The sequence below is a fragment of the Motacilla alba genome, chromosome 1A (genome assembly GCF_015832195.1).
Source record: "Motacilla alba alba isolate MOTALB_02 chromosome 1A, Motacilla_alba_V1.0_pri, whole genome shotgun sequence".
Lineage (NCBI taxonomy): Eukaryota > Metazoa > Chordata > Aves > Passeriformes > Motacillidae > Motacilla > Motacilla alba.
In genome coordinates, this window is record NC_052031.1 from 69,763,698 (window position 1) to 69,785,839 (window position 22,142).

Consider the following 22,142-nt stretch of genomic DNA (forward strand, 5'->3'; position numbering starts at 1 on the left):
AGAGGGATTGTGTAGTTCAGGCCATTAGAATACATTCAGCATCTCAGAGAATTTGTGGACCCTCCAGTTAGGGTTTAAGTGAGAAGGGTGACATTTTAAGATCTCAAAGTGAATTATTGATCACCCCTTTACAGGGACAGGCACAGCTCTGAAAGCTTCAGGCCATGAAGTTATTTCCTGTTACTAATAATAGCAAAGAGCACGAGCAGCCCTTGAGGTGGAATAAGTCACAGACACAGAGTTTGCCCCCATCTCCGGGGCATGCTTGTGACAGGGCACTGGTACAGAAAGGAGAGGTTCTGCTCACAGCCAGCAAGTCTATCAGGACCAAAAAAAAAACCAAAACAACCTAACAGAGGAGGCAGATAGGGTGCCTTGAAAGAGCTGCAGTGTTTCTTTCACTCTGGACATAGTTCTAAACATTTCTTTAGGTGTACTAAACCTGCTCGAGCCACGCTGAATTCAGGGATCTGCACTGAGCTCTCACTTAGTTTTGTTTGTTGCTGTTAGGTAAAACACGTGGTTGTAAAATGCATTGGAAAGTCACAGACTGAGAGTCAGGTTATGGAAAAAAATTTCCTTCCCTCAGAATTCATATAAAAAGATGCAAAAATGATGCTTTTAAAAATCAAAATAGGCAGAAACTTTGGGGTTTTTAAGATTCTTCAGCTGTCTCAGACACTTTTGCACATACCCAGCTACTGTTTATTTTTGTGAAATAATGTGCTCTTGAGGAGAACTTCACCTCAGATCTAAATGATCCTTCTAAATTTTGAAATAAGGAATACGTTTCATTTTAGGAGTCTCCACTAAGTTTGTAGTTTAACTAGTGTCACAGAAGCAAGATCTTGACAGATCTTGTATATAATAATCACCCACATGTAACCAGATAGTAAATAATTCTCATTTCCCTGTTGCTGTAGTGCATCAAATCCTCTTTGGATCCTATCACACATATGTGATTCTTTACAGGCTGGGTGGTCAAACACAAAAAATGGGCTCCCAGAAGGGTGGCTGGTGCCTCGTGTCTATCAGTCCCTCAGGAAGAAGCATTCGGACAATGTCCTTCATAATGAGCTTTTCATTTATGGCCAGGCCTGAAGAGGTGAGGTAGTTGGACTACATGAAAATTATTGGTCCCCACCAGCTAAACTATATCCTCTCTCCCTTCCACTGCCATCCCCTTCCATTTCCTTGTGCCCTCCCTGTAATCGAAATGACATTGACTAACTTCCAGTCAGCTGGGACCTCCTTAGACTGTCAAGATCTTTGGAAGAGAACTGAGAGGATCCAGCCATGGGATCAGCTAGGTCCTCTAGTGCTCGAGGCCTTGTGGACCCAGAAACATTCTTTGGCCATGAAACGCACACTCTGGAAAGGACCGTGCTGTTTATTGGATGAAGTACCAGAGGGGGTGCTGAGAGGCCGAAGTCATTCAGTGCCATTTTGTAGTTCCAGAGGGGCAGCAGCAGGGCCAGCCAGGCGCTCACCTTCTCTCAGTGGAGTCACCTCGTGTGAAGCTGCTGGAATGGGCGTTGGAGGGCCCTGGAGCTGCTTCCTGCCTCTGGGCGCTCTCGGTATCCACAGGACGGCTTCTGGCAGCCCAGAGCTGCTGCTGCTCTTGGACCGCCTGTACTGCCCACAGCATGACCTCCATGAGGGACTCCAGGCCACTCTCGGAGTCCCTTCTCCCGCGCAGGCGGGTGGCCCGGCTCACAGTCCTCTGCCTGCGGTCGCTGTCCCCTCGCACGGAGCGCAGCAGCTGCTCCATGGGCTGCCGGCACACGGGGCAGCTGTTCCTGGCCCTGGCCCACTGCTGGATGCACGTGAGGCAGAACTTGTGCATGCAGTAGGTGACATAGGCCGGGCTCCTCATGGGCCCCAGGCAGATGGGGCACTGCGAGTCCTCTGCTGCCTCCGGCGCTGCTGCCTGCGGCCGCTGGCTCCCGCCGCCAGAGCTGCTGTGCCCCATGTCGTCTTTGGCAGGGGATGCCATGTCCTGCCAGGGGAGATGGGCAGAGTGCTGGAGCCCGGCTGGCAGGAGGGGCTTGCTCAGGGTGTTGAGCTGCTCCCTCTTGCCAGTGCTGCAGCAGTGGGTGTCACACGAGCAAAGGGACAGGGGCTGCCCAGCGGGTAAATGGTGGAAATGCCCAGGTCGTTCCAGAGGGAAAGCCTCCCAGCAGCAGGTGACCCAAGCAAAGGGACAGGGGTTTTGCAGAGGGTGAATGGTGGAAATGCCCAGGTCCTTCCAGAGGGCAAGCCTCCCAGCAGCAGGTGTCACCCAAGCAAAGGGACAGGGGGTGAATGGTGGAAATGCCCAGGTCCTTCCAGAGGGAAAGCCTCCCAGCACTGGCTGTCACATGAGCAAAGGGACAGGGCCTACCCTGGGGGTGAATGGTGGAAATGCCCAGGTCTTTCAAGAGGTGTAAAGCCTCCCAGCTGCCCAGGGGGAAATTTCTCCTGCCAGGCCCCCTCTGCTGCAGTGCACCTCCTGGGTGTTCCTGGCTGCCTGGATGTGTTATGGCTGGGAAGAATCCTGGGCTGACCTAGCTGGCACAGAATGTGGGGTCATCTGTGACGTTATAGCTCACTGCTAGGTGAATCCATGGTCAGATTGGATCCATAATTGCTGATGTCATAATCCAGCAGTTGCACTAGATGACTGCTCTAGATCCCTGACCAACGAGTTGTGTTCCTTTCTCTTCTCTTCTTCCCTTCTTTCCTTTCCTTTAGTACTCCAGGATGAATGCTACCAAGGCTCTGTGGACTTAAGAACATTCAGCTGCTGCAGCTGACCCCTTACAATTCCAGTGTCCACAAGGGGAAGGTCAAGGTTGCTGTGGCTGTGCTCCTCCAGCTGAGAGGACTGGGAAGCCCCAGGTTTATCAGTAGTCTTAAAGACTGAGGCAAAACAGGCCCCAAAGTCCTCTGCTTTTTCTGTACACCCATTTGCCAGTGGGACCATCTTTATCAATGAAGATGTTTTCTTTGCACACCTACTTGCTCCTGGCATACCTAATAAAATACCTTATTTTCTGTCCCAACAAAAGCTGGTGGAAGAAATACCCAGATCCCTCAAGTGGAAAAGCCTCTCAGCTGCCCAGGGTGATGCTTCCTGTCACACTTCACCTCTCACTCTGCATCATCTCTCCCTCTGGCCCACCTCAGAGACCAAAAAAGAATTGCTGTATGCCCTAGGCCACGTTGTCTGCCTTCTTCCTGTCTCCTCTGTAGGCAGGGCACTAGAATATCCCACTGCCTCCACTCTCCCTGCCTGGATTCAAGCACATCCTGCTCCCCCATTGAATCTAATTTAAAGTTATATTTCTAAATCCAGCTAGCTTGTTTTCCTGAACGCTCTTGCCCCCACTGGTACATGTATAGTGCCACCCAGTGTAACATAAAATATTCACCAAATAAAATTTCAGATCAAAACATCCAGGACGTGGTTGAGAACATTCTGACTTTGGAAAATACCATGTTAACATCTCCAATATACGTTCTTCTTTATCAGAGTAACGTATGTCACCCTACACCTCTCTTCCACAGTGTGGGGATGACCAAAGAAGGTTCTGTGTGAATGAGCTGTTAGAAGACACTTGTGCCTGGAGACTGATTTGGTAAGCTGCTATTCAGCAGTATTTATGTTTCTAATTGTTTATATTTGTAGGAAGCCTTTTTGCACCAAAGGACAATTCTGGAAACTACTGAGGACAGGAATTATACCAATGAGAAAGACAAATAGGTTCGCTATTTCAGACTTTTTCTTTTCAGGCGTTAGCTGTTGCTTAGCAAAAATCAATGTTTTTTGGATCCGTGTAATTTTTCCCAATTGTCTCCTTTTCATATTACTGAAGATTTCATTGACGGTTTCATTTTTCCCAAAGATTCCCATGATTACATGATTGAAGATGTCAAAATTTTCATTTGTGCATTGCTGTTAGAGATTTTTTGAGGTTAAATATTGTAAAAATAATGGGTTTGCTCTTCATTAGGACTATATTTTCACAGTTCAGTGATCTTTAAGCCTTTTTTTTTAAGTTTTTTTTTCTTTTTTAATGGAGACTAACTATGATTAGCCTTTAACTTGGCAGTCAAAATGAAGCTGATTGTAAAGCCAGCCTGTGATGGACAAACACTAAACGAGACAGTTTCCTCATTCATCTTTAATTGTATTCCATTTAGATAAATTCTAATTTTAGATAAAGGAGCTATTGACACTTTTTGCAGTGTGTTATAAAGTACTTTGCCAACAATAGTAAACTTACATGACACACCTGTCATTTAGCAGATGGAGGGAAACAGAGGGGTAGTGACTCATTTGAGGGGGGTACCTGGTGCTTACTGGGGACCCATCTGGCTTCCTAGGAGCATGGCCCAAATTTCCATTCTGGTCCTTGCTCAGTAGAAGACATGTATTTTACAGATGACAAGTGTATGAAATTCAGGAGCACAGAGGATGTCTGCAGGGCAGGATCATTTGTTGTGGGTCCCTTTTCTCCAGGCTAAGCAATCCCGTCTCCCTCTCCCCATTAGAACTGTGCTCCAGACCCATCCCCAGCGCTGCTCCCTTTTCTGGACGCCCTCCAGCACTTCAGTGTCCTTCTTGTTGTGAGGGACACAACTCTGAGGACAATCACACTGGAGAAGCTCCCAGCAATTCCATTCACCACAACCCTCTGGGCCCAGGCATGCATTTGGGCACTGCTTAGTGGGGCAGAATGGTGATAAAAGAGCATTTTAGAAGGGGAACCTAGCATTTCTCCATAGTAGGTGCTGCTGCCAGGAGACTGAAAAATGAAAGTTGCAAGTCCATGCTATGTACTTGTCATCCTCCTCCCATATAGACCAGCTGGGAGCTCAGACTGCCTCTCCTGTTTGTGCTTTTCTCATTTCCTTTTCAAAACTCTTGCACCATATTGACTCGCTAAAAGCTAAAAATAAAAATGTCCTTAACATCAAAGAAGTACTAAATGTTCATGGGTTGCTTAGGCTTGCCATATTTCTCCACAGCTGTAATGATGCACAAGTACGAGGTATGTCTGTGTGATAAGATATGGGTGTTATTAGTTATCTGGCAGACAAGGACTCAGGATAGCATTAGCCGGGGTATTTCAATCATCATTACAACTTGCTGGGTTTGTTTCCTATTAATGATGCAAAATTATGGCTACTTTGTGCCAAAAATTCTCCAGGGGAAAATAAACTGATGGAAAATATGCTAATTTTCTGAACTAGCATTGTAATTTAGGAAATTATTCTGCATTTTAACCTGCATTTTGACCAGCCATGCTAATAAACATGCTCACCTCCATGGAAAAAGACAACAAGGCAAGCTCATATGTTCAGATATATTTTTGAGCTGGGTAAGGCTGTGAAAAAGATGTTACGCCTGAAGACTCGGTCAAAGCAGAGTGACAACTTGTATTAGCTATGATTTAACAGGATTACAGGAGGAATTTCCAGGCAGCTGCTCCACATACAAACTGCCTGGCTAGATAAAGCCAGTGCAGGTTGGAAATAAAAAGCTGTAAAGGCAAAACTACCTGTAGGAGGAAGTGAATAGTTGGCATCTCCAGGGAAATGCACTGTGGTGTTAGCACAGGGGAGGCCCCCGAACTTTTCTTTATTCTGTGTTTTATTTCAGTGCAATGAGTCTCCTTTTCCTGCCTTGCAATATAGATAATGAAAATCTAATCATGTACCATGAAACCTGTGCTTTGGGCTTTGCAATTCTAAGTTCTGATTGCTCAGTTGGCCCAACTAAAATACACGAGGACACACAGTTGCTCTATAAATAGTTGATTTGCTTTGAAGCTCTGAAAAAATATCAAAATACTTTTGAGACTTTCAGCTACCAGACTGCAATGGGATGGAAGAGTGGGGGGGAAATTTCTTCTAAGCCTTCTGAAGAGGAAGAACCTTAATAAAAGACTGGTGTGGGATATAAGTGTAGAATTTAAAAGGCAGGAATAAAGTGATAGAATAAAACAAACAATCAAGGAAGAATTTAAATTGTAGTTTCCACTTTTTCATATAAGAAAGTGCAAACCCCAACTGTCTCTGATGGCCATCAAGGTAATGATTTGTCCCTTTTACTAATCAGTGGGCTAGGCAAGGTGTAAAACTGGGAATTAAGGTTTCCTTATCCTTTCCTGATGATTTGACCCTACAGAGGAGGCTTGCCAGATGATGCCTTAGCAATGGTCTCACAGGCGCCTGTTTTTGTTTTGTTCCAGCTGAAAAATGAGCAACGTCAAGAATTTCACAGTGCTTGAAACACAGATGATTACACAAACGCTTCCTAAAAGCAAAAATCTGAATCTGATTATCTGTTGGGGGTAGCACTTGCAGCCTGTGGTACTAAAAGTGTGAGATTTACAGCTGAAGCATCAGTTGAGGAGTTCAGTGTAGAGAGGTGTATGTTCCTCTCCATAATCCTAATTAATTTCGTGAAGCTTTGCTAAGATTCAGCAATCTGCCTGTACAAATTTTGTGGCAACTTTTGTAGTGTGACAAAGGCATAGAATCTCAGAGTGGTGAATGACTCTCTACAGAATTAAAACAAATTTTGCTGCTCAGGAAGCGCTATGGAAAGGCAGGTGCTGAAACAGTTTGAGCATGTAAACTTGAGAACTGCATGCAAATTGAGTTTCATGGGCTATGTAGCAACGCTGTCCTGTTTTATAACATTATACCTGGGACTTAGCCTGTGCTTTGGAAGTGCTGAGATTTTTCCAGATCTTGGGCAGATGTTTTATCGGATTCTACGCAACCTAAGCCTGTGAAGTGATTGAGAAAGAAGGTATTGGATCATAAAATCATCTAGGTTGGTCCCAAGAGCCTTAAGATCATCAAGTCTAGCTGTAAGAACGTAGCATGTACTTGAGTCCATCCTTCTTTAAGGTAATATTAAAGCACTTGCTTAACCATAAAGAGTAAAATAAATGGGAAGTGAATTCAATAGACATTGAAGCAAATCACATGTTGGAGTTCTTTAACTTGGGAAATGTGTATATTCATGTATAAATAGACATTTTTCATCTATTCTTTGTGGCAAAAGTCTACCAAAAACCCAGGGACATCCAGGTTCAATTGCACGATGTCCACATACACACTTGGCTTTATTTTATACTAATATAAAATCACTCTCAAATTATTTCAAATGTCTAGTATGTGAAAAAAAAAATCAACAAAAAACAAACCCAAACCTGTTCTCTTTATCTAATTCTTATTAACTTGATGATGTTTCCTTTTTTTTCTGATTCCTAGGCAGAACCTTGTCTCTGTTATTATCAACTACAGAGGTCAAGTGGAATATCTGCTGCAAAATGAGGTATTTGTTCTCAGTTTGTTACACCAGAAAAGCATTAACTTCTACATGAAAGGTATCTAATTATTAATCTGTCTTAGGTGCAATTAAGGAAGACTTTTAATTAAGACTGCTTAATCTGACTTTGAAAGGATACAAATTCTCTTAATAAAACTTGGTCTGAGGTTAGGAAGAAAGTGCTACAAATTTAAAATATCAAAGGTGACTGTTTCTACGTGTCAAGGAGCTTGTAAATAAAACCAGAGTTGCTTGAGTTGGCAACATAATACTTGGAATTAGTAGAGGTATAATGTATTATATGGATCTGCAAGATTTGTCCCTGATTGTGCAAACCCCCAAGCCTAATGTTTACATATTTAGTATATATGTGCGAGCATGTGGAAGTTTGAAAGATTAAGTTTAGCCAGCAAACTCCCAAGAGTTTTATTTTAAAGCATTATGGGCTGCCAATTGAATGCTACATGCTTGAGGGAAAAATCTTTGAGGAAATCTTCTCTGCTGTCCAATGTTTTAAGGACAAATGTCTACAGGACAAATTGAGTCATACCTTGGAAGAAACCACATGTTTATTTGATCTGACTTCCAAGCTGGCATGATAACTGATTTGATCTGACTTTCAAGTTGGCATGATAACTGATTTTCTAGGGTTTAAAACTGGAAAGAACAAAAGATTCATAAAAAATCAAAGAATACTGATGCAGCATGGAGATATTCCAGTGTATCCCTTCCAGAGTTATAACTCATTATGCTAAGTTATGCATTTCTTTGAAATATATGTTACAACATAAAATGAATATTTTTCTCCAGAACTCTGTCACCGACATTTAAGTTCAGAATTCAATCTCTCTGGATACTCTTGTTCTATTATCATTTCTATTTTGAATAGCCAAAAAACACACATTTGCATACAAATGTTATACATATACACAAATGAATAGAAATCCACCTAAACAGACACATACATGAATACATATATATCAATAATATATAATATTTATAAAAACATGTATAGATATGTTTTAGATATATAGATATCTAAAACATATATATATAGATATAGATATATAGACATACAGATATATAGATATATAGATATAAAACATATATAGATATATACAAACATTTTACATTTTGTGTAAATCTTTGATGCTTTTTCAAAATGCAAACCGCAAATTTAGAGGCTGTTGAACTGTGCCTGGCTACAAAGTAAAACTCTGGGTCATACTGTGCAGGTATTTGCTGAATTTTCCTTTGTAAGCCTCATCTCAAAGGGAAGTGTTTAGTGTATAAAATGTGATGCAGTCGTAACCATTTGGAAAAGTTAGCTCCCCGAGCTCAAATGCACATGGATCTTTCTTTACTGAAGTAGACCCACCAGGGTAGTTATTTACATTCACTTGAAATTTTAGGGCCTAAAGCAAGAGGATTCTAAATTCAAAAAAAGCCATAACCTCAACATTAATGAGACTTTGCAATCCACCCTCTGCAACTGACACTGTGCAGATATTCCTCAGACCTATAATGAAGCAGTCCTAAATTTGTTTTTGCTAAAGATTTTTACATTGAGTAAGCAATTTCTTGAAACCATTAACTTTTTATAAAGGGAAGGAAGTGCATTTTTCAAATATTCATACCATCCAACAAATGTGTGTGCGTCTAGAGCTAAATTTCTCTGTAGTTCATTTTTTTTAATAAGGCCTTTTCTACTCAGGGACACTCAATAAGTTGATATGAATTGCTTAGAAGAGCAGGATTGCAAGTTAATGGGGTAGGTCATATCCTGGATATTTTCATTCAGAGGCTCAGTTGTAACACTCAGCGTTTGGAGATTTTTCAAACCTAGAACCATGAAGTAGGATTTGCTTTAAGTAGTGGCTCAAAAAATGATGGAGCTCTAATGCAATGAGTAACATTCATAAATATGTAGTAAACAAAACCAAAAACCCTTTATTTGGGCTTTGAATCCTTCTTTACTTATTTTCTCTAACTTCTGATTAGATTGCTTAAAGAAGTCTAAAATTGGGGTCATTGCAACTCCCCTTTATCCAAAGTCTGTGCGGGAGTAATTCTGTCACTTTTCTGAGCTATTCCCACTTTTCCAGGCTATTCCCATTCCCATTACTGGTATTGTTGGCTATTCCCATTCACATTACTGGCATTGTTTTCACCCCTGCCTGGTTCACCACAATCCACCTTCAGCACGCACTGGAATTTAGGACACTGGGAGCTGCTCACAGATTGTTAATTAAGTGCACATGTCACTGCTGAACTTCTGTGCTCAGCTGGAAGTTCCTTAAGCATTCAGTTTTGACCAGACACACCTTGAGATCCTCAGTTGATTGAAAAAAATTACTAATATTTTGCATATTTTTCTGCTTATTTGCAAATTTGTTCTTCTTATAGATATGGGGATATCAGTTCTTTTGACTTATGGGGCAAGCCCACTATCATTATTAATCAAATTAGTAATAATGGTAAATAAATGGAAGATTAATTTTGAGATTGATAATGACTTTCTAAAACAAAAATTTGAAAAACATAATTAAGATGTCTGGCACAAAGATGGAATTGGTGCTGTTAGGGTTGAAATGTAAGTTTTGAAATGTAATTTTCAGACAATATGTGCTGTCAAATAAGCAGCCTGACAACCACTTTTTATGCACTTCATTTTGAAATCCATTCAAAATGTAGTTACAGTAGAGAGAACTTTGTAAATTTTTTATACAGAGTGTAGAAGTTCTAGAATGAAATAACTTTTTTTTTTATCATATAAATTATTGAAACACCAAAATATTCTTCTAAGATTCTGCTCTATTTAAATATGTAGAAGGGGGAAAAAATTACAAGTTGTTGACTGGAGTTCCTTTGGAATTTCAGAAGATGTGAAATTTTTGTAAGAAATGAATCTCCATCTTCCCTTCCTTGGGACAAAAATCAATGTTATGTATCTATGCATGAAAAAAAAAAAAAATCTTTACATGAAAAAAGGGAACTCTTAAGATGATAATATCCCAGCAGAGAAATAGTGTGGGAGAAGTCATCATGTGTAGTATTCAGTATCACACAATTTTATGTGCTTACTCTTCTTTATCTGCAATATTATCCTTAGAAGTAGCTGCCATAAAAATGAAGTGTATGGTAAAGTAGCTTCTATAAATACTAATACTTTGATAGTTTATCTATAAACAGAATAGCATATTAAACAGAAACTGATACATTCCTCAAGACACCAACTCTCTTTATGGAATAGCATTTATACGTACATACAAAAATACATAAACGGTGGGTGGGTTTGGGTTTTTGGTTTTGTTTTTATTTTTCTCCATCCAGAGAGCTGTTTCTCTACTCAAAGGTTACTTTTGTGTGCTTGTTACTGCTCAGAAATTACCCTGCAGAACTGTATTTATAGGCACAAAATTCCTTCTTCTAATAACACATCTCCGCTTGTGAAGAAGTAAAATGCTAAAATAAAACTTATTTAAATCAAATGCAAAATTGGAATGGTATTTCATATTAATTAAAAACTCTATATAGTAATTTATGTATATATACACACATATACTCAGTTATTTCTGGAAGAAATCAGAGTAAACCAGCATTGATAATGTTTTGGAGTGTCAGGGTTACTCATGGCAAAGCCATACCCCTGAGCAGTCAATCAACTTCAACCCAAAAGAGGATCTGAAATTCTCAAGAGATCACAGCCAGCCTTTTCCTCTCTAGAACCTGTAGTGTGAAAAGCTGTTTCTGTCCTTAATTACTAAAAAAAAAATCCCCAAAAACTTAAGTTTAAAAGAATCTGACCACCAGATATTTGTGGATATTTCATGTAATTCATTCCTGCTTTAGTTCTGCTCGAAGCAGGTAATGTGTAATTAGTAAGCTCAATATATTTTTATATTTATTTCTAATAATGGCAGGTATTAATCTTCTCAGTACAGTCTGTGCATAGACGTTTATCCTGAAAAGAGAAAGTTCATCTTGGTACAATTTTTATTTTTCAGGCACAAGATGCATGAGTGAGAGGAATGGTTTCATGGGTACATCCACATGCTATAGTGCACTAAAAGGAACATTTATCAGTACAGAAACATGGAGAATATTTATAGGAGAGCTTCTGCTTGTTCAGAGAATGTATTTTAAGGTTTAATGAAGTGATATAACCATGCAGAAAGCCCGTGAATTTGTATTTATTTCTTTCTTTTCCTGAACAGAGTACTTGATACTGTGTTTTTCTTCCTTTGAGGATCCAAATTGATTTTTTTTAAATTCCCCAAAGTATTTCATCTAGAAACTATTTTTCCCCATATGGCAATATTAGTATATCTACATTTACAATCAATAAGGTTGCATAGTTTTAACTAAATATATAATTTTGCAAAAAGCTGGTTGCAAAAGTACTCAGTCCACAGGTGTCAGATAATGCAGCCTCCCACACAGTATCTATTTTTAGGAGGAATGTGGCTGTTTTCCAGCTCTGGCAGAAATGGGTAGGAGACAATAGTGAGGATAAATTCACAGAATCACAGCATGCTCATGAATCACTTGGCTTCAGGTCCCCTCAGAAGTTTCTTTACAGTGCTTCCACACTACTGGAGTTCATCCAAACCAAGGTTTTCCCTTAAAATCAGTCTTTGATACCAATTTTGTTGTGGTTTTGACCAAAATGCATTTTGTGGGAGATAATTGGACTTCAACAGAAATGTCATTATCCTTAGGAAAATATTGGCCTGTGGTGATTTCAGTGTAGCCAGACTAAACCATGTTGTTTGAATTCTGCTTGAGAGGGTAGGATTTTCTACCCCTCACTGCCATGAAGGTTATGGTCAGGTATTTCTGGTAAATGCTGGGTGTCTACTGTTTCCTTTTTTTCTCCCAATTTCTTTCCTATCAACAGGATAATATTGATAATGTGATTGAAGCAACTAAAGCCATCTGCAGTGTCCTGTGTTGTGTGGAAACCAGAGACATCACCGATGCAGTCAGGAAACTCCATGCTTTGGGGAGAGCACAGGTGAAAGTTGCATGTTCATGTCCTATTTTTATCTGTAAAAACTGGAACTTGAATGGGTATCACTCTTTTTTTTTTTTGATTGATCAAGTCCATTTTGCTGTCTTGCTACATTTTACTGTCTTGTTTTCCCTTTCACAAGTGTTGGGTAGAGGCACTGTAAAAAAAAAAGAATGTTGACCATGTGTGATGTGGTAGAGGACCAGCAGAAGATTTGCCCTGTGTTTAAACTGGAACTGATCTTCTCCAGCTCTTTCTTGTTTCTACTCAATGTACAAATCTCTTCTTCACCACAACACCCATTTACTAATTCATGTGATTTCAGAGTATTAGATTTTCAGATATTTAGTACAGGTTGTCATTAATTTTTAAAAAAACTTCCAAAAATGTCATTTAAATAGTGATTTTTTCAGATTAAAATGCCCCTGCTATTTATGCAAAAAAGTACCAGCATCATATAGTCCTGATTTTAGCTGAAATACTCTTAAAACACTGAATTGGGTTTTCCAGGGGTTTCTGTGTGATTGTGAACTGAGACTTTGGAGGGCAGTAGCCCCTCTCAGTTTGGTCATCAGCTGCTTTGGTATGACCTTAGAAAAGTCCCTGTGACCTGATTTATAGAAGTTCTGAGCACCCAAGAGCTCTTTTGAAGTCAACATCTTGGAGATACAGGGGCTCAGCAAATCTGAAAATCAAGCCATTAATCACTTGGATTTACTCTGGTGTAACTGTGAGTTGTGATAATTTTTTCATACCCTAAGGAAATTCCCTCTTCACACTTAACAAAACATAATATTGAGGAATTCTCTTCTGTCTTTGCATGGTCTCCTGTCATTCTTTTTCACAGCAAATACTATTTAGAAAAACATGCCAGACTGCATGTGATGGTTGCATTCAGACCATTACCTGCCTCCTGCAAGACTTTTATCATTTCTCTTCACTGTTGGGCTTGGTTTTGCTTTTTGCCACGACTTGTGATTTGTGTAAGAACACCCAGGATTGGAGACACCAAGGAAACTCTAGGGTTTTTGGTTTGTTGCTCAGACCTGACCAGCTGATTCACTTAAGTGGCTTTTCTTGCTTCCCTTCTAGTTCATGCTTCATGCAAATCTTGCTTCTATATTATCCTAAATCTTTCAATTTCTGCTTTGGCATCAATTATTAGAAATTACTACTGGGGGTAAATTCCTGCATAAATGAGTCTGTGTTGGCACACATTTTATCTGGCATGATGTGGAATCAAATGGAAATAGAAATATCCATTTAAGAAAAGCTCTTCTTGAATATTAGAGGGTAAATACTGTTGAGAAAGAGATGAAGGAAGTAACAAGGGATTCATGTGATTTGCTTTTGGTTAAACTCCAGATTCTCTTAGGAGGTGTCAGGATGATCAGTGTCTTGCCCTTGAGACAAGAATTTTCTCAATCCAGAATCTTTCTGAAGAGATAGACAAAGAGCTGAGTCCAGTTAAAAGATAGAGAGGAAAGCAACAGAACTTTGTTTTAGAAAGGAATTAGAGCAGAAGAAATGTATCAGGACTAATTTGTTAAAAACATTTATTTTGAGGCAAGAAAAATTTAGTGGATTTTATCTTTTAGCGTTCAGGTCAGCCCTGTGAACCTAATGTGTAAAATAACTGCCTTATATATCCCTTGGTCCATTTGCAGCCCCCTCCTCTCAGAATTTGAGCACAGAAATAGGTGCAGTGGTCAAAGAGACAAATCAGTTCCTACTAGTGGGGCTCGTCCTAAGTCAGAAAACCCCACATGCCATGCACAATTACAAAATGGGATAAAACCCTAAGAATACAGGCCATCTTTTTCAAGTCTTAGTTTTATTGTGGATGTTCACATTTTCTTCTACTTGTCTTCAGAGTTGTTGTCATACAAATATTGCTTTTATTTTTGAGATGAATTGGCTATTGATAGGAAAAAAATTATGTCCTGATGTATCTTGTTGTAGAAAGAAACAAAAAACCTCTGCTCCAAATGTTCCCTGTTGGCTATTGCTCATTCTCCAGCATGTCAAAATGTCCAACTCCACCATATAGACTGTCTCCAATATTTACAGCTTCTCCTAAAGCAATTTCCATGTTCTTCCCCACATAGAGGGAGCAATACACTTCCCTTTTTCCTGTTTTACCTGTTTAGATTATCCTTTCAGAGCAAGGCACACCTCTCCTTATCTCTGTGCAGACTCCAGCACAGCAGTGCTGGTCCTGGCTGGGATCTCCAGAGGCTGCAGCTGATAAGGGCTGATGATAATGATACTGTTTGCTCATCTGTAATGAGAAAAATGATACTGTTCTGAATAGCCTCTTCTGAATGTTGAAAAGATTGTCCTGATTGAACAGTCTTAAATATTTTTCTGTTCTAATATTCAATAAGAAGGTGCTTCACATATTGTGGGGATTTTTGAAGGAATTTTGACTGAGTTAGAGACAAGACCTCTGAGTTTTTAGATGATGTGGTTTATTTTCTTATATTCTACACAGGCAGGAAGGGTGAGCTCGGCTCACAACTTTACTGCATGGTTCAGAAAGTCACAAGACTCTTCCTTACAAAACTTTTTAAGGATTTATTGACTAATAAAACACTGCTAACAAGGATATTTATGCTTTTGACTTAATCCTTAAATATTTTTGTTTATGGACTTACGTTACAGTGTAAACTTTCTTAGCCAGTCATGTTATGACACATAAAGTTACAGTACTGCATTCTGGACTCCTTGTTAACCTTTGTAACTACTTTTTTTTCCCCTATGTCCTAAACTCCAAAACTTTAAATTTTTTTCTTCTTAATCTGTCTCTGCTTTAAACTAAAAATCTACATTCTCGCTTCTAGCACCGAAGTTTGGAAGCCTCTTCTAAGGTCTCAAATTAAATCCTGTGTTTAATTCTGAGACTTGGCTTGCAGGCCCAAAGTTCTGAGAGTTCTTTGCATTTGGAATTCTAACAACATATCTCTTGAAAACTACTGCCTGGATTGACTTTCATTGCTTTAAAGTTTTCAGTTGTTGAGGTTTTGTTCTCTTAACGCTGCCTTTCAGGCTTGGTTAGCTGAGCTGGTTGTGTGTCCCTTGAAGCCTTCCTGTAAAAGCTGCCTGTGACCTTGACTGCCACCCCTGTCCCTCTGACTCCCTCTGTGCTGAAGCAGACCTGACTAACAACTGACTTCAAACGCTGTTGCTGCTGCTGGCTTTTCACTCCTTTGAGAAATACTGCTAGGACAGTCAATAGACCTCAGCAATCCAGAAAAGGTTGGGCTTTGAGTCCATAAAGAGCTTCATCTTTCTCAGCAGCTGAACTATATTTGTCATAAAAGCAGTCAAATACATTCCTGCATGTTTTGTAACTTGAGCACTGTTCCATTTCGTGAGAATAGTCATTACACATTATGTGCAACTATTGTATTTGCTGGGAAATGTCCTGACGAAGGCAGGAATGATGCATCTGAATCCATCTTATCAGAAGGCTAATTTATTACTTTATAGTACTTTTAATACTTTTTAAATATTACTTAATAATAGATTAAAAAATACTATACTATACTAAAGAATACAGAAAAGATACTTACTGAATGCTAAAAAGATAATAATGAAAAACTTGTGACTCTCTCCAGAGTCCTGACACAGCTTGGTCCTGATTGGCTTATGAGTCAAAATAATTCACAGCAGAATCCAATAAACAATCACCTGTGGGTAAACAATCTCCAAACACATTCCACATGAGCACAACACAGGAGAAGCAAATGAGATAAGAATTGTTTTCCTTTTTCTCTGAGGCCTCTCAGCTTCCCAGGAGAAAAATCCTGGGTGAAGGGATTTTTTTCAGAGAATGTGAATGCCACATGCAACTACCTCACATGTAGAAGATAAATGTAACCAATCAGATTGCATCTCTATTTGTCAGTATTTATACAAAGACAATTGACCACCTTTCCTGTCTGTAGCAATATATGTAGTCCAAATTAGTACTCAGCAGCCAGTTATTCAATGGAGTACCAGCCCCCTCAAATCTCTTTTTGATTTTAACTCATATTGAACGGTAGGGTCATTTTTGATGTGAATTTTGGGTACTGAAAAAATTATTAAGTGCTGTAATATTGCAATATTTTACCATATTGCTTGAATTGTTTCTATTATGTTCATCAGTGTAGTACCAAAATATTTTGTTAGGAGGAAGAGAGGCTTTTTTCAGATAAGCAGGTAAACTGCCCCACAAATTAGGTGACATTTTTGAAGCTACCTGTTACATCTCAAGCACTGCAGCATTACACATCTGCTGAGGAAGAGGTGCCAAAAAAACATTCTAACTGCTTTTCCACATGGTTTCCTGATGCTTTAGTGTAATATATGGTGTGGTTAGGTGTGGAATATTTCTTAACACGTCCATTTGGCACAAGTGCACATAAAGCCTCAGGGAAACCACTGCTTACCTCTTCCAATGTAAATTACATAGGTTGCCAGTGTATGTTTGTTTATACCTATCTGTACATACGAGCTTGCCTACTTGGAAAAAAAAAAAAAAAAGAATGTGCTTGTATTTAATTCTGGTTAAAAAAACAACCAAAAACCCAAAATGAAACAAAGAAACTTAGTTTCAATCTTCTGTCTTTAATTAAATTGTACTTATTACCTCCTCACTGCCAGTTCTGTGCATTCCTGTACCGTGGTTAAGAGATTATGAAAGCAACTGGCACCAGTGCTGGTTTCTTCTTAACTGATTGCATCTCTTTGTAAATGTGATTATTTCAGTCTCTAACCAACCTAACCCTGGGATTTTTAAATCCATTCGGGGGAAGCTCTGGGTCTGATGCATTGTTTTTCATCTCTCTTTTTTTTTTTTTTCCCATTCCTTTCTTACAGCAGCTCACAAAAAGTCATAGAGTCATAGGAGATCAAATCTTGCCAGAACAGGCACTAATCCACTATATATTAAGCATGCTATACTGTGTTGAAATTATAAGTACCTTGCCAAAAGGTTGTTTACTTTCCAAAATTTGAGGGAATTGAACAAAAGTCTCTATTCCCATTTGTCTTGCTGCATTATGAAGATTGTGCTAACATAATTCTCAGCCTGGATGCTGCTTTTCTCCCCTCAAGTAAGCATTTGACTTCTTCTGTTCATCTTCACCAGACAAATGCTGGCAGCCCCAAGCTGGGTGCCAGAGGGAGAATGTACATCCAGCATTGTATTTCTTCTGCCACCTCTGCATGCATTGTAATTTTTGAGAAGCATCATGCTGAATACATTTGTACTAACACGAAGCATTCTGAGCCCTCTGCAAAGGGATTAATGACTTTGGAGGGCAGAAAACCTTACAGGGATGTGGGTTCAAACAGTGCAAGCCAGAGGCAATACTGAAATGCAGAATTAACTCTGCAGTCTCTTTGGTCAAGGTTTACTGCTTATTTTTGTGTTGCTTTGTAGATACAAGTCTGATCATAGACTCATATAATCATAGAGCATGCTTGAGTTGAAAGGGATCCATAAGGATCATCAAAGTCCAACTTCTGTCCCTGCAGAGGACACTCCAAGAATCACGCCATGTGTTGTCCAAATGCTTCCAGAACTCTGTCAGGCTTGGGGCTGTGACCATTTCCCTGGAGAGTTTGTTCAGTGCCCAGCCAGCCTCTGGGTGAAAAAGCTTTTCCTGATATCCACTTAACCTCCCCTGGCACAGCTTCATGTCATTCCCCTGGGTCCTGTCACTGATGACCAGGAGAAGACATCAGTGCCTGTCGCTTGCCCTCATGAGGAAGCTGGAGAGCACTTTGGGTTCTCCCCTCACTCAATATTTCCCTTTGGCCACCTCTGGTCAGCTGCCTGCTCAAAGGCCTTTGAAGAGCACAGCTGTGTTCAGTGATCTGGCACAGGAGGAGGTGAAATGGAGGCCACTTGAGGGGAGAGTTGCTGCTGCTCACCTTTGTGAGGATGCCAAGACCCTGCCCTTAGGGCTTCACATCTGATTGTGTAAGGCTTGCAAAGGGGTTGGAGAGGGAATTCTTTTCTCTGTTGTACCCCTGTGGAGGCTGAGAACATGGGGGCACATTTGATGGGTGCTTCTTTGTACCTTGACTTGCCCAAATACTGTCAGCAATCAGGTCTAAGTGGCTTGGCTGAGGTGGAGAGAAAGCAGGTCCTGATGCTCTGAATCCCAGTCATGTCTTGTGTCACCATAACATTAAGATAAATCTAAATCCTTCCCCCTTTCCACTGTATTTTCTACTCGTACAACCATTAGAACTTCGACCCAGTCTTTTCTAAAGTGACTGATTACTTTTTTCCTCTCTGGTTTTGTCTTTGTAGAATTCTCTTCAAAGTGGGGAAACACCAGGCAAAGGTAGAGTGGTTTTGTTTGTTTTTTTTTAAAGTATGTTAATTCAAGGTGTATCATCATAAAACACGTTTTGCTATTTGTTTGTTTTACTAATCTGTTTGAGTGTGCATATTGCAGATGCTTACATGTTAAGGTGTATTATAAAGTAATTTTGATAAGTTGAAATTGAAGTGATTTAAAAGTGTAAATAAAACAGCATTTCCACAAAATAATCTGGAAACTCAAATATGGAGAACAAATAGCAGAGTGAAAGTACTGAGTTCAGGTCATGGTTGTCGCGGTAGTTTTCTTTAATCACAACTTTCCATGTGGAGAAAAGGAAAAATAATGAACTTCATGGAAGGCTGAAAAATTATTTTTCTGTATGACTTTTCCGCCTGACTCCAGTAACTTTAATTCCTCCCTCTGAGAGCTTTAGCTCTTTGTGATCTTTTGCTGTATAAACAGTGTCCTGTCTAATGATAGACTGTCATAAGAAGAGTACATTAATTAGCAGTAATGGACAAAATTATAAACCCTGCCTTTTTAAATTCTCACTTTAATTGCCCAGCACTGTCTGCACCTCTCAGACCAAGGGATGAGCAGGAATCTGCTCTGTCAGGGGTTGGATTCCAGGAGGGAACAGCCTCATCAGGTGCTGCTCTACCCCTCTGTGGCTGCCCAAATGCTGCATGGGTACATCCAAGGGCCTTCCCTCCAGCTGAGCACTCGGTGGGCTGTGGAAAGAATTTGTCTCTCCCCATTTTGTTTGAGGGAAAAATGGCCTCTGAAGATACTCTTTTCCTCTGTTTGCTTTTCTCGACTGCAGTGTGCTCAGAGAGGCAAAAAAGGTGAATCGGCTGCAACGATTTCAGCAGTCTTTCAAACACACAGTTGCTTCAAATGCAGGTTTCCAAATGCCAGGCTTGTTTCTGCATTATTCAACTTCATGAAAAGCAGAGAAGGGAAGCAGCAATTCAATTTGTAAGCTGCTAGGAGAAGCTAAGCAGCTGGAGGGCCAGGAGAGTGGGGAGAGAACATGCAGGTGCAGAAGAGAGAAGAAAGTAAATTCAGTTTGTGGGACTCTTCTTTCTTGGATATATTCCTTTTTCCCATGCTTTTTTTTAACACCCTCAATGGCAGCTAATTGCTCATGTTAAAAACAATCGATAGTGACTAATAAACATCTACCTGAGAAACATCTTCCTCCACACACCGTTCAGAAAGTGTAATTGGAATGGATTTAGAACACACTCCTCTGATTACAGGTATTTCCAAATTTGAACTTCATTGAATCAGCAGCTCTCTCAAGGAAAATCTCATTTACTGAGTAACAGTGAAAGAATCAGTGTTTACTCCCTACTTCTCTGTACCTTTATTTATGCCAGGAAAATCTTCAACCGTGAAGATTTCTCTGTTTGCTTTTGGCACACCCTAATTTCATAACAATTGCAGAATCCTTTTGGTAGTGTAAGATTAGAAACTGCAATTTACTGATAGCAAGTCAGAACTTGCCAGGCCATTAGTCATGCTGTGGAGAAGCCTGCTGTCAAATTTGTCCAAGGCAACCAAATTTCCATTTCACATATGTTTTGACATGCTACATGCCTTACATCTGTACCTAATACGTAAACTAAACAGACTAAAAATCAGTAAAATATTTAAAGTTAATCAGCTAGCATGTCAAAGCTGATGTTAGGAACATGTCTGAGAAAAACCAAGTGTGAGTGCAATGACCAAAACTGATTGCAGGAACCTAGGGCTGAACTCTCAGATGTGGGGAAAAGCCGTATTACATCTTCTCTTTGGGCATCACGAGTTTTCCTGAGTCCCTGTCTTCCCAGTGCTCACCTTCATGATGATACCACTGATCTAGGAGCACTAACCTTGAGAGGAATCCAGATGATATTTTCACCTGCTGAAGCTAGAAGTAAAAGCCAAATAAGTGGTGAGTTGTAAGCTCCTGCCAAATTCACCTTTAAGTTTCCTTTTCCACCTCATTTGCTTCCCACCCTTTTTTTACTTCATTGTGCACGTCTAGGATTGCAGGCGTGCAAAAATCTGCAAGCCTGTGACCCAAAATGAAAGGAAAATGCTAGATTTGCTCAGTGCTGTTAAATCTTTGCAGATCTCTGGGAAGCTAAAACCCATGTGCTTTCCTTCCTCAAGCAGCACATTTGCAGGTGAAGTCAGAATTGATAGCTGAGGAAGAGACAGACTGGATTTCCCATTTTTGCTGTTCCTTTCTGTCTCTCATATGTATTTATGTTTAGCTTGAAGAAAACAGGATCAAATTCTAACAGCAAGAGCACCAATCAGTTACTCCAACCAATAATTTGTTTCCTTTCCCCCTTTTTCCCCAAGACCTGATTATTACCCTGAGTATCATGAAAGAGTTTTGTTTGTCTCCATTACAGCTTCTCTCTCCCACAAAAGAGAAAAAGATAAAGGATACTATTAAAATGAAAGCCTTCCTTAAAAACTTGTTTAGAAACTGCCTTAACCTTGCTCTTTAATAACAGATTGTTGGAGGTTTATTATTAGTCATTCACCGTGGACTAAGCAAGTCAAAGACTATATTCAAAATATCTAGCCTTGATTTAGTGTTCCAGTAACTGCCTCTATGAACAGTGTTATCTCTGTAGAACAATTTATGCCCCTGCTGTGAATAAAGCAATACTTATCCACATTATGCCTGGGTGTGGATCATGTTCTTTTTCCTCTCTATGAAGTCCTTAGAAGATTATATTCAAGTTTTAGTGCTCAAAATATTTTATTTCTTGTTAAGTGGGAGGAACTATAGGCATTTCTAGCCATTAGTATATTTCTGCAGCATCCAGAAAAATATTATTCATGTTAATGGAGATTTAGCATTGGAGTTTGCTGCAATCCAGAGTGTGAAAAGGCTGCAGGCTGCTGCAGACCTGAGTCTGTGTGTGGCTCTCAAAAGCTGATGAATGGATGTTTATTCCATGTCTACAGCCTTGCTGCTCAGGGCAGGGATTTCAGATCAGACATAATAAGCAGCTTTCAGAATTTGATCAGTAGTTCTCTGGGACCCATCCAGAAGGTCTGGTGTGCACCAGGAACTGATGATGTTGAAGCAACAATCTTTTCCAACTGAATTGCTGGAGTTGTTATCTTTTAGAGTGAATGCAGGAATGTGATGCTTACAGTACATGTAGTGTAGTCATCATTACCTTTAGACTGTAAAGCTTCTCTAACTGTGCTTGGGATTTGAATCTTATTTCTAGACCTGATAATAAAAGCATTCATAACACAAGGGCTTAAAAATAAAAAATAAAAAAAAAGGGGGCAGGAGGAGGAAAGGGAGAAAATTAAGTGTTTTTTTTTTTTTTTTAATTAGGATTTCCTTTGGAGCTGAAAAATTCTTTTTCTTTCTTTCTTAACACAAACCCATTACATTTTTGTTTCGGGAAAAACTCTTTTTGTTTCACAATATGGAAAAATCTTAGAG

At 39.8% G+C, this 22,142-nt stretch overlaps 1 protein-coding gene across 6 annotated transcripts in view; it reads left to right on the plus strand.

Annotated features, from left to right (window-relative positions):
• Window positions 1-22,142, plus strand: part of PIK3C2G (phosphatidylinositol-4-phosphate 3-kinase catalytic subunit type 2 gamma) — a 203,685-nt gene that overhangs the window by 32,008 nt on the left and 149,535 nt on the right. For all 6 annotated transcript variants that reach the window (XM_038154909.1, XM_038154910.1, XM_038154913.1 and 3 more), the window contains 4 exons: window positions 3,550-3,620; window positions 7,273-7,336; window positions 12,231-12,347; window positions 18,655-18,688. In XM_038154909.1, coding sequence (XP_038010837.1) covers window positions 3,550-3,620; window positions 7,273-7,336; window positions 12,231-12,347; window positions 18,655-18,688 — 286 coding nt within the window. The remainder of the gene's footprint in view (window positions 1-3,549; window positions 3,621-7,272; window positions 7,337-12,230; window positions 12,348-18,654; window positions 18,689-22,142) is intronic.